General features: G+C 42.3%; 1 protein-coding gene across 5 annotated transcripts in view; it reads right to left on the bottom strand.

Moving 5' to 3' along the window:
* Positions 1–4,728: 4,728 nt before the first annotated feature.
* LOC147896286 (uncharacterized) overlaps positions 4,729–12,299 on the bottom strand; it is a 15,145-nt gene continuing 7,574 nt past the window's right edge. For 3 of the 5 annotated variants that reach the window (XM_087382176.1, XM_087382175.1, XM_087382178.1), the window contains 4 exons: positions 9,292–9,525; positions 8,945–9,190; positions 6,151–8,605; positions 4,729–5,722 (listed from right to left, as the gene is read on the bottom strand). In XM_087382176.1, the coding sequence (XP_087238302.1) occupies positions 5,628–5,722; positions 6,151–8,605; positions 8,945–9,190; positions 9,292–9,525 (3,030 nt within the window). In that variant the 3' untranslated portion in view covers positions 4,729–5,627. The remainder of the gene's footprint in view (positions 5,723–6,150; positions 8,606–8,944; positions 9,191–9,291; positions 9,526–12,299) is intronic. The other 2 variants (XM_087382177.1, XM_087382179.1) reach the window with 2 other exon arrangements.

A 12,299-nucleotide genomic window follows, 5' to 3' on the forward strand; every position in this document is an offset into this window, starting at 1 on the left:
TCAGCCCCGCCTAATGACCGTGTAGGCATGGGACCACATACGTCTGAATGCACCAAATCAAGAATTTCAAACTCTTTCTTTCCCCTTCTTTTATGGGCTGATTTAGTTTGCTTCCCATAGAGACAATGCTCACAAAATTCAAAATCAGAGAAACTCAAATGCGGTACATAACCCAAACGGCATAAGAGTTTCATTCCATTCTGGCTCATGTGCCCCAACCTGCAATGCCATAACTTTGGCTAATCATTTTAGATTATGCAAGCATATGTGTCCCAAGACACAAGAGGAGATTGACTATATGTCAAGGGTTCCATATGCATCAGCAACCAATTGTTAGCTTGATGTATGAAATGGTATGCACAAGGCCAGATAGTGCACATGCACTGGGAGTTGTGAGCCGATTTATGAATAATCCAGGAAGGAACATTGGATGGTTGTAAAGTGGAATCTCATATATTTGAAAGGTACGACTACTCCTGCATTATGTTTAAAGGTTCAAGCATTTCTCTACAAGGATATGTTGATTCAGATATGGCAAGTGATAAAGATGGAAGAAGGAGCACTATTGGGCATGTTTTCACTGTAGGTGGAATAGCAGTAAGTTCGGTTTCAAAGTTGCAAAAGGTTGTTGCACTTTCTACAACAAAAGAAGAATATGTTGCAGTTACAGAGGCTAGTAAAGAGATGATTTGGTTACAGAGGTTTATGGAGGAAGTTGGGAAGAAGCAAGAAAATTGCAGCTAAGTGCTATTCATTTCGCAAAGAATTCAGTCTTCCATTCAAGAACCAAGCATATACAGCTCAAATATCATTTCATCCAATCTGTTTTAGAGGATGGACAGTTGAAGTAGGAAAAGATACACACTAGCCAGAATCCTACAGACATGTTCACTAAGGTGGTAACCAAGGAGAAGTTGAGCTCTCGCTCAATTTCAATTGGTCTTCAAGAATGAGGAACAATATGAGGGATAGCCAGATCCAAAGAACTTAAGTGTAGTAACAGTGGAGTTACTATTATCAGTCTCCAAGTGGGAGATTGTTGTATGTGGAGCCTCATATTTTTTTAGAGATTGTTTTTTTGGCCGTGCTTTGGACCCAGGAGTGCTTATACCCATTCCATGAAGGGGGGGTAGGGAGGGCAACGCCACCCTAAGACATCACTAGGGGGTTCTAAGGGCGGCCGACGACATGCATTAGGTCCCCCTTGGTGGGGGTTCAGGGGCATTGCCCTCGAAGACAAAAATACATGAAAATTGGTGCATGAGTTGTGTGGTAAGAATTGTAAGATAAGACGATGGCTCACATAGCAGGAAAGCAGTGGATATACTCGTTGTATTATGTATCTTCTCACTTGTTGGATAAGAAAGATGCACGACTGGCTGTTTCTGCTTCTTGCATTGTTGTTCCGTTATCACATTGCTCCTAGCATAAGGCACTCTCAAATTTTTACTGGAAAAATAAATTTAGCTTGAAGCAAGTTAGTTACCTCCTTTAGTACCTCTACTTGCACCACTCCCAAAAGCCTCGACCATTGCACCACTGGCTTGCTTTCAGGTTTGAATCTATCTTGTGCTCTACTAAGTTAACTTGGTGTACCTGTGAGTAACTGGGGTACCTATGAGTAGCTTTCTAAAAGAAGGTTACGAAATGCATCCAACATTTTCAAGTGATTCTCCCACTTAGTATGGCATTATTCAGGAGAAGCTCATTTCGTTGGCAAAGACCATCATTTTAGTAACAAAATTTTAAGTAAAGCAAGTGCACAAGATTGCGATGGTGATAGGATTGCCATGTAATGCGTAACATGTAACTCCCATGGTGATAGGATTACCATGTAATGCGTAACATGTAACTCCCCCCATGCTTTCACCACCATTAGCTGCATAATCTTTTCCTATGCCATCATGAACATTTCATAAGACATCTCGTCCATTTGACCTTGGCAATGCAATTTTATCAATGCATTGAGCTTTGGCTATGCTTTTGCTCTCAGTGTCGCTATTTAGGCATGTGAAGCCTTATTGGTAGTTCATTTATACAAAGCTTTCCAGTATTCTCAACCCAAGCTACTATGAGATAATGTATGTTTTTCTTGTCAAGATTGTGATTTGATAAGAATGTCCTTTCGTTCACTCCACCCACGAACACCTTGTCAGGAAGATTTTATGTTGCCTATGACATTTTCTTATCCACCTTAAGTTTCACATGTCCTACATAGAATCTCATATCTAAAAGCAACTTCTCTTGTGTGTACTGCAACATGTGGATATTATCTATCTATAATTATTTGTTTGTTTGTTTGTTTGTTTATTTATTTATTTATACCTTTATTTACATTTAGGTTTATGTTTATGTTTATGTTTGTGTTTGTGTTTGTGTTTGTGTTTGTGTTTGTGTTTGTGTTTGTGTTTGTGTTTGTGTTTGTGTTTGTGTTTGTGTTTGTGTTTGTGTTTGTGTTTGTGTTTGTGTTTGTGTTTGTGTTTATGTTTATGTTTATGTTTACATTTGTTTATTATTTATTTATTTATGTTTAATATTTTGTGTTACCCAAGAAATTTTCTTGTCCCCCTTAAGTTTCACGTGTCCTCCATGGAATCCCATCTCTAAACAAAACTTCTCAACTTGTGCAATGCATGTGCGGATCTCTCTCTCTCTCTCTCTCTCTCTCTCTCTCTCTCTCTCTCTCTCTCTCTCTTTGTGTTTCTCTATGTGTGTGTGCGCGCGCACGCGCACGTGCGTGGGTGCGTGTGTGTGTGTCTATGGGCATGCGTAATAAAGAGCCAGAGGAGATTAAGGCTTCATTCCACATCTTTGAAAGAATTGCTAGAGCCTCTCGATGGCAGATTAGTGATCTTAAACCCTATCGAAAGCAACTTTGGAAACCAAACATACTTGCACTAACTACCTTTGTTGACACTTTTCACATGGCTAGTTGTCAACCTAGGCAACCTATCACGATCAGAGGCACTAGGAGAATAGGAACCCTGGTTGTTCCAAATTTTGCACAGACTGTTGTAGCTACTTGCAACTACATGGCTGCTACAAATAGATATTCACCTATTATTGCTCCTCCAAATCCTGTTGTTCCTAGCGGTTTCAATGTTGCATATATGCCCACTGAGGTTCATGCAACTATCCCATAGATGCAGTTGCGAATATGGCCACAGGATATGCATTCAATGCGCAAGATTTGAGCTTGGATGTCCCAAAGTCTCATGTGCCAAAGCTTTTACAAGATATACTACTACCAAGTGTAGGTTCTGAAATCTTTAACCTATTAACCACGGACACCCCAAAAAAAAAAGGAGAGGACACGTGACAGCTTGGAGGAGAAGAGCCTGCCACGTGTCACAAAGAAGGAGCTCTTGGATGGAGGCTTAGAGGGGGGAGGAGGTGGAAAGACAAGAGGCGTCTTAAGGAGCTAGAAGGTCAATGGAATGGAGGAGATCGAAGGTCACCTTCAGTAAGGAGGAGGAGATGGAAGGTTAATGGAATGAAAGGAAGAGATGGAAGGTCTCAAAGCCATGGGTTAAGACTTGGCTAAAATTTAAGAATCAAAGATCCACCTTCAAATGGGGAGTGGTTGAGGATGGTAATGCATCTTTGCCTGTGCAAAGCACGGGTTCAATACTCGTTTCTTTTGATTTAGAGCTCTTTCACACCCTTATGAAGTTGATGTTTAGTCTGATGCTTCAAAATTTCAAGCTACAACTACCATTCACAAGAATCATAAGGTCGCAAGCGTCTTCATTTTAATATTGGTGAAATTGTTCTTTTTCATGCTTTTCTTGAAATTCTTCTTGAGGTTAGGCTTTTATCCGAGACTCTTGCCTCCTTTGCCAAGAGATCATCATTGCAATTTTTCACTTTGTACTCTGATTGGTTTTCACCTCTTCTGCGGTTCCCCATGAAATAATATGCAGTATTATTTTTCCCATAAAATAAAGTGTGCATGTGCGCACGCTCTCTAGTCCTATACTCCAATCCTTTGCTTCACTCCGTCTTTTTGTTTTCTAGGCAAACACTCTGTTAAAAACCAAGTAACACGTGCAAGCAAGCACACTTCAAATCCCATATATTTAAAGTTCTCATCTTCATAAGTATACATGTTATTTTGCTCCGTATATGTACATATCCTAATTATATTAATTTTAAATGTGTACCCCTCTTGCATGCATGCAAGCTGCATATGTGCGTGTGGGTTCATGCATATATTTGTATGTATATATGTAAATACCTATGTGTAGATCTGAGTATGTGCCTCTCTCTCTCTCTCTCTCTCTGTCTCTCTCTCTCTCTCTCTTAGAGCATGAGCGTGCAGGTTCATGCATATATTTGTATGTATGTATGTGAATACCTATGTGTAGATCTGAGTACTCTCTCTCTCTCTCTCTCTTAGAGCATGTGCGCGTGCAGGTTCATGCATATATTTGTATGTATGTATGTAAATACCTATGTGTAGATCTGAGTACGTGCCTCCTCTGAGAGAGAGAGAGAGAGAGAGAGAGAGAGAGATGTATGTATGTAAATACCTATGTGTAGATCTGAGTACGTGCATGTGTATGTATATATGTATGCATATATACATACATACATATGCAGGCAGGCAGGCCAGGGAGGGAGGGGGAGAGAGAGAGAGAGAGAGAGAGAGAGAGAGAGCGAGAGAGAGAGAGCAGCATCATATATATATAGATAGAGAGAGAGAGAGAGAGAGAGAGAGAGAGAGAGAGAGAGAGAGAGAGTTCCATTACATGGGGTTCATTCTCAATTTGAAATTGAAATACAGGAGATCGGACAGCCCTGCCTGCTCAGCACAGCCCAAATATTCCCAGAAATATTTCCTGTGTCCACAAGTGTCTTACAATTTTGAAGGATCCTCAAAGTGGTCACAAAAATTAGAAATGGCTGACTATACAGAGGAAGATCTACAGATTGATTTAACTCCAAACTCTACACCACCATAATTACAGTTGTGGCAGGGGTGTAAAACTAGTATGCCATTCAGGCATTGACAACTTGTAACAGAACATTGTACAGAATAACAGACAGCTCTAGAAACAGCCCTTTGTATGGCGGAGAAAGATCACAAACTGCCACACCAGAGGAATCCGCCTACTTTTTTGAAGTCTGCAGTACTCTCTCATTGGATATAAATCTTTGGAGGGACGCCAAATATAATAAAATTCATGGCGTGATGACCTTACGTCCCAGTATTCCACACATGCAAAAACGGCACAGTTCTTACAGATATCCTGATGCTCACATCTCCTGGCTTCTGTGATTTAGATATGTGAGCTTCTCTGTGAGAACAGCTTGCAATTAAAATTTTCCATATTGATCACAGAAATGTGTGCTTCTGTGTGGGAACAGCTTGCATCTTTAAATTTTTCCACGTTTGACGAAGTTGAGCCATGAGATATCTCAATCTCTGTGAAAGCTGGTAGCATACCAGCACGGACTGGTCCCGATAGCACCCAAGAAGCTTCTTTTTACCATATCAGTGGCATCTCAACAACTCATCGTAAAAGTACTGCATGCCAGACATGGGCATATAACCTCGTTGGGCTTGGAAGTTTCCATTTGATTCTCCCATTTGTTTTAGGAGGTTTGCAAGTCCAGAGATCAGGTCAAGAAGATGTAGCATTGCTGATAACAGATGGCTGCGAAGGTGAAGGAGAAGGCAGATGTCGAACACTGTTCATGTCATCCCGGTTAATACCGTCTGCAACACGTCAACATCATGCTAATTATAATGCAAACATATGAAAGAAAGAAATGAAGCACATGCCTTCTGAAAGCAGAAATCAGGTGGAGGCAAATCACTCCAATAAACCAATCTTTCAAGCATATGTTGCAGAACATAGCAAGCATCATGATGGCCATGGAAATACATCTGATATATATCGTAAACGGAGGGACCAAGATCAATGGCACAAACTACAATGAAGCAAAAAAACTCCAATACCATAATCTTGATTATGCGAGCACATGGGAAAGACAGTTAAGACTTGGTACAGATGGATTCACCTCCAACGCACAAACGCGAGCTAATAGACACATTAACATTGCTCACTATCCTAATAACATGCAGGAAGACAATGCATGCATTGCACAACTTTGTACATGTACATATATTAGGACTTCAATTACCAGGTAAATCCTTCTGCTCTATGGGCTTCACAAGGACAGGAGCTAGCTGCAAATAATGCGGGGAGCCACTGTGGGGACTGCTGACTTGTTGCCCTGACATTGCTACACTTGACGGATGTAATGTAGCATTGTTTTTAAGAACCCCACCACTAGCCACTTGATTCGCAGCACTGGATGCAGCTTTTGCGGGATTACCTCTTGGACCAGACACTTGAAACTGATCAACTCCATCCGACCTTGGATTAATAACTGTATTCCCTGGTATGCCAGTTCCCAATGTCAGACTTGGGGGGCTAAGAGAAAAGCCATTGTTTGTCGTCGCGGTTGAAGAAGATGAGACAGATTGCAGTTGTTGCTGAAAATATTGATGCTGATCACTCCGTGAATGTTGTAGTGGATGACCATGCTGGACTGGAGAATTATGAGGGCTTTGCTGAAAATAGTGTGTTGAAGGCTGTTGTACCTGCTGAGGCAATGCTTGTGGCTGAGATGTGGAATGCTGCAAATACTGCTGATGCTGCTGAGGGAAAAGCTGGGGTCTGTACTGTGTCTGTGCTGTAAAAGATTGCTTGTACTGAATTCCTTGCTGTGGTGATTGATGGTATCCCTGATGCTTGGTTCCCAGCTGTTGCTGCTGAGCTGGAATGGTAGACTGCTGCTGTGAAAATTGTGACATCGGTAGCTGGCCTTGCTTTTTCTGCTGCAGGCCTTTTCCTGACAAGTTTTGTCCAGAGCTGATGACAGAAGATATGGCAGGACCACTGCCAGGTGACCTCTTGACAGTGACAGTCCCTGATTTTGTCATAGAAGCTGTACCTTTCCCATTCACTGGATTTTTTGAAGCAGGGGCTCCAGAAGCCTTAAGAACAGATGGCGAATGTGAAGCAGATGAGGGTAGGGTTCCAGCTGGCAGTACAGGCACAGAAACTGAAGATGGCATCCGAGGAGGTGTGCCTATGGAAGACGTTCCATGCTGATTATTTCGGGCCTGCTGCATTTGACTTTTAGCAATTGCTGTATTTATCACAGCTTGATGTGAAACACCAGAGGTTATGGGCACTCCAGGCCCTTGTGCGCTCCTTTGACCAATTTTGCCTGTGCCTGATTGGCCCTGCTTTAAACCCGGGCTGCATGGAGCCATTTGTCCAGGAAAAGAAACCCCAGCGCCTGAATTTTTCCCGTAGTTCCCAGGCAGAGGACTCATCTCCACATAGGCAGAGGGAGGAGTATTTGCTGGAGTCACATTTGTTCCTGAGACAGCTTTCGAGCGACCCATAGCTTGCTTGGATGTCTGATTCTGCAAATGAGGCACTTGCCCAATTCGCACAGGGGAAGCAGATCTGGGATTTCTAGTTCCTGTGGCATTTGCAACATTTAATGCCCGTCCTGCGTTATTTGCCGATCGAGCAGCAATTGGCCCTCCAACTCCACTTGTTAGAGGACCCTGCACAGAGGATGATGAAACCTCAATATCTCCTCCTGCGGGATTTAGGGCAGCACCCCCACCTTGGTTCATGGATGATTTCATTTCCTCTACATAGTCCCGTCCTTTGTTGCTGCTAGGCACAAAAGCATCCTCACTGTAAGATATGGAAGCTCTAGGCATTGTCCTTTGATCATATTGCTGATTATGAGCCACAAAACTCTGCTGTTGTTGAGCATGGACTCTGGCATTCTCAGATACGCCTTGCAGCATTGCATGACCCTGGGTTGACATTACATGACCCTGGGTTGCCATTGCAGAACCAACAGGTACAAGGCCCAAGGCACCAGGACCAATGGAGCCCCTATTCATACTGGCCATAGCCATCGGAGAATATCCCTGTGATACTGCTGGCTCAAGGCCTTTCATCTGAAATCCAGAGCCAGCTAAAGTGTGTTGAGAAATGAATTGTTGCTGTTGTGTTGAAGGAGAGAGAGATGCAGACTGTTGACTGGGAAAGTGAGACTGCTGCTGGGACTTGCTGCTCAGTTTTGCTCCCAAAGTGGTGACCAAGGAGACATCCTGCTCATGTGAGGGTAAGGCAGGTATACTAGTTGTAACCATCAAAGATGAAGGACATATATTCAGATTTGGGAGGTTAGAAGGGCCTCGTCCACACATTCCTCTCTGCATGACAGACAACCGGCTTTCTGCAGTTGAGTGACTTTCACCACCTAAAGCGCTGTCTTCCTCAGACTGAGCTCCAAAATGCTGTGTTGGAGTTCCCAGATGATTCTGCTGCTGGGAATTGGAGGGCGACTGGGGAGCAAGCTGTAGCTGCAGCTGCTGCTGCTGCTGTGGAGGTGATGGTGTTGGTAGAAGCTGAGATAAACTTGAGTGTGGCAATGTGTGTAATCCTTGTGTTTGCTTCTGCGGTGGCAAGAGATTGGAACTTTGCTGGGCCAGTGATTGAAGATGAGGAAGTGGCGATACTAAATGTCCTGGATAGAAACTGCTGAAAAATTGGGCTGCCTGCAGAATTGCATACAATCAGTCATCAAAGACCAACAAAATTAGCAGAACGCCCACGTAACCTGCCAAAACTAGCAACAAAGATGCAATATGGACTAGCGTTAATTAGCTCAAAACAATGACAGACTACATTCAACATTGTACAACATATGGTTTCACAATATTCAGCCAATAATTGGCGACAAGGAAGGTGCTACCCACATTGAGTCAAAATACAAATAAACTACACCATCTTAAAAGAAACATGACAAAGCTTAAAATTTTTCAACAGAAGTTTCTAATTTTTCAACAGTTCAACCAACAAAATTTGCCTTAGGAAGATGAAAACCACATACGCACCTGGCCAGGTGGTCCATTGAATGGAAAGGGAAAGGAGGCAAAGCCATTTTGCTGCATCATAGCCTGTAAGTACTGGGCATGAGCTGCAGCATTCACTCCACTCCCAGAGGCAGTCCCAGCCCCTGCCTCAAAAGGAACACCACCACCTGTTGAAAGACCGGGAACTGACATGGAGTTGCCAATCGTACTACTAATCATTCCTGGGCCACTGGACTGTGAAACAGTGTACCCATATGCAGGTCCAGCCTGTGAACCAGTTAACATTAGTAGTTTATTACATTAGTGATCTGATGGTGTCCATAACTTGACTATGAAGATAGCAAACTCTTTACGAAACATTGTCGTACTTGCTGTGTGGAAAACTTCCGTGCCAGATCAGCATATGTGCCACCTATTTTTTCCTTGTCATGTACACTCACAGGTGGGATGTTGACGTTATAAGGGGCTCCTCTGCAAAGTGCTGCTGACCACAAGGTATGCCTTGACCGTTGCTGCTCAAAATAAATATGATGGGCGATGTAGACATGAGTAGCACAACGCTTCATCCTCAGAACTCGTGGCAGGACAGCAGCATGTGGCAGCTACAACCATGAAAGAGCTGTTAGCTGTGAAGGAACAGGATCACGCTGTGGCATTTCAAAAAATACACTGGTGTTTTCTGTTTTGCACTATTTTACAAAAGTTCTACTTACACACTTCCGTAATTAGTATTTTAATATAGCTCAATAGTTTCTCTAAAAAGGGATAAGCAATGCATAGACTATCTATGACTCATCCTTTCCCTCAATTCTCAAGTAGACATCTTTTTATTTTTGTAGGCCACTCCCAGACACGTTTTTGTGTGTGTGTGTGTGTGTGTGTGTGTACGTTTGTGAGAGAGTTGGATATATGCATAAAAAGTGTAAGAGTGTGTGCGTGTGCATGTGCCTGTGCGTGTGTGTGTGTGTGTGTGAGAGAGAGAGAGAGAGAGAGACTTGGATATATGCATATAAAGTATATGTCTACTGATATCACGTGCACACATACAAGCTTGGAGTGTGTGCGTGTGTGTGTGTGTACGTATGAGCACGCACTGATTCCACCAGGTTAGTTGAAACAAGAGAGGACCACAAACATGCACATACACTCAGTCTACGCACCAACACACTCATACATGATAAACAAAGCCAAAATACATACACATGCAAAAAATTCACATACACATACAAGAGACAAAATTCCATCCCCTTCCCAAAAAAAGGCAACCCATATTTTTAAAACAAATCAACAAAAAAAACAAATAGAAAAGTCGAAAAAATATATTTTTTCAAAAAAAAACCATCCCACGTTTCGCTTTGTTTTTGTAGAAACATTTCGCCAGGTTTCAACCTGATGAAACGCATTTTTTGGTTACTATGACTGTAAGCCATAAGTTGGTGAGAGAGTCTTTCTTCTTTCTTGAGGGATGCTTGGTATACACCTTGTAGGAATTAGGTATGCCATCGTGGGTTGTACCATGGGCGGCTTGACCACTATCTGAACTACAAGTGGGGACTCTCACAAAAATAGATGTAGATTGTCGTAGATATGACCGAGAAGGCTTCAGCCATGAAATCATGCTTGCCTCAACCTGCTCCGAATCCATGGGCAGCTCATCCCTAGCAATACCCTTTCCTTTAGGCTCTGCTCTGTTCCTTACTGAATTTACACCCTTCTTATAGTTCTTAACTGAGTGAAAGCATTATCAAATCAAACTCAGTGCTGCAATCATTTTCCACACCATCTACCCCCTGCTCCAAAGCTGACGTCAGTTGGCCAACCTGATAAAGTAATGGCTGCTGTTGTTCCATAAATTGCTGCATCATTTCTATCTACCTCTCCATCATTTGTTTCTGCTGCTCTATCATACTTGCCATGAAGTCCTCAAAGTTAATCTTGGACTTCAGGTGAGGTGACTTAGAAGATATGGACTATGAGGAAGTGGTGAGGGCCCCTAGATTTCTCTAAAGGAGCATTCTCGACTGGTTCATGTTCACTCACTAGAGTATCTTCACACCCAAATTTTGATGGGCCAACCTTTTGTAGCCAATAGGAACACAGAGTCCCAAATTGAGCTATTACCGCAACTTCCTCCCAAATTTCCCCAATGTTTAAAGAAAATCTGAATGAAAGGATCCTCATATAATCATGAATCAAATCCCAAAATGTATCATTTGCAGGTCAAGTTTTTAGAATAAAAATTCCTGTGTGGTCAGGGAATCACCATGCAAAGTTAGAAGACAACAAGACAAATGGAACTGTATACATATACCTTTGTAAGACTAGAATATGGAACTGTAGATTATTATAAGTGCACCTGAATTGAAAAAGTAGCCAGTTTCATTAAGCAGATTGCTGTTTTGCGTCAGTTTGAGAACCAACTGCCCAAAGCTCCAGAAACTTTAATTAGATCACCATCATGCTTGGCCAGCACTCTCCAGAGTCCAAATAGCTGAGCGACAGAAGTGATTTAAAAAATGGAGCTGTATATGTTCAGATCCCAGAAACCAGACGAAATTGCTCACATCTCCTCCACGTTTACCCAAATCTCCGCCAAACACTGGAAATAGGTTTTAATGACTAGGACGGCCATATTGAATCACTTGGGATGCACACCCAAGCTGCCAATCATCACTTCCTTGATTGTACAGCAGTGTCAAAATCTATGTGGGGTCAATTCCTAGATTCTCGTATAGAGGGAGAATCAGGAAGCCAAGAGGTCTCTATTGATCCAAAACCAATTTTTTAGCCTTTGAAAATCCAAGGCTCCAAATGATCCACAAACAGGATGTTGCACACGGGTGCGACTTGGGCTCAAGATGTGGTGCTCTAAATTTCCAAATAACCACAAAATCTCCATGATCTGGCACAAAGTATGCTACAATATCAACTGTAGTAATCCAAAGAAACAAGTTAGCAAGCATAATAAAAATAGGAAAGAAAGATAAAGAAAATTATCTCTTACTAGGAAGAGAGACATGGGATCCATGTAGATCCCTTGATCTTGCCTGGCCAAAGCTAGATCCAGTCCTTGCATTTGCAGCCATTCAAGGGTGATGCTTGAAAATACCAAACAAGTGTATTGAGCTTGAATGTCCAGCAACGAACAAGCGTGCCACACGGCATGCCCTCTAAAAACTCCTATATGTACAAAAATACTGAAGAGACAACAACTATGACCCTTTCTACAAACTAAAAGGGCCCATTATTTACTAAAACTGACAACGCTCTCTCTCTCTCTCTCTCTCTCTCTCTCTCTCTCTCTATATATATATATATATATATATATGCATGCATGCATACATGTACTCTGTGTGTGTGTGTGTATGTGTGTGTG

The sequence above is a fragment of the Dipteris shenzhenensis genome, chromosome 12, assembly GCF_047967505.1.
Source record: "Dipteris shenzhenensis isolate YYH24624 ecotype China chromosome 12, Dip_SZ_1.0, whole genome shotgun sequence".
NCBI lineage: Eukaryota > Viridiplantae > Streptophyta > Polypodiopsida > Gleicheniales > Dipteridaceae > Dipteris > Dipteris shenzhenensis.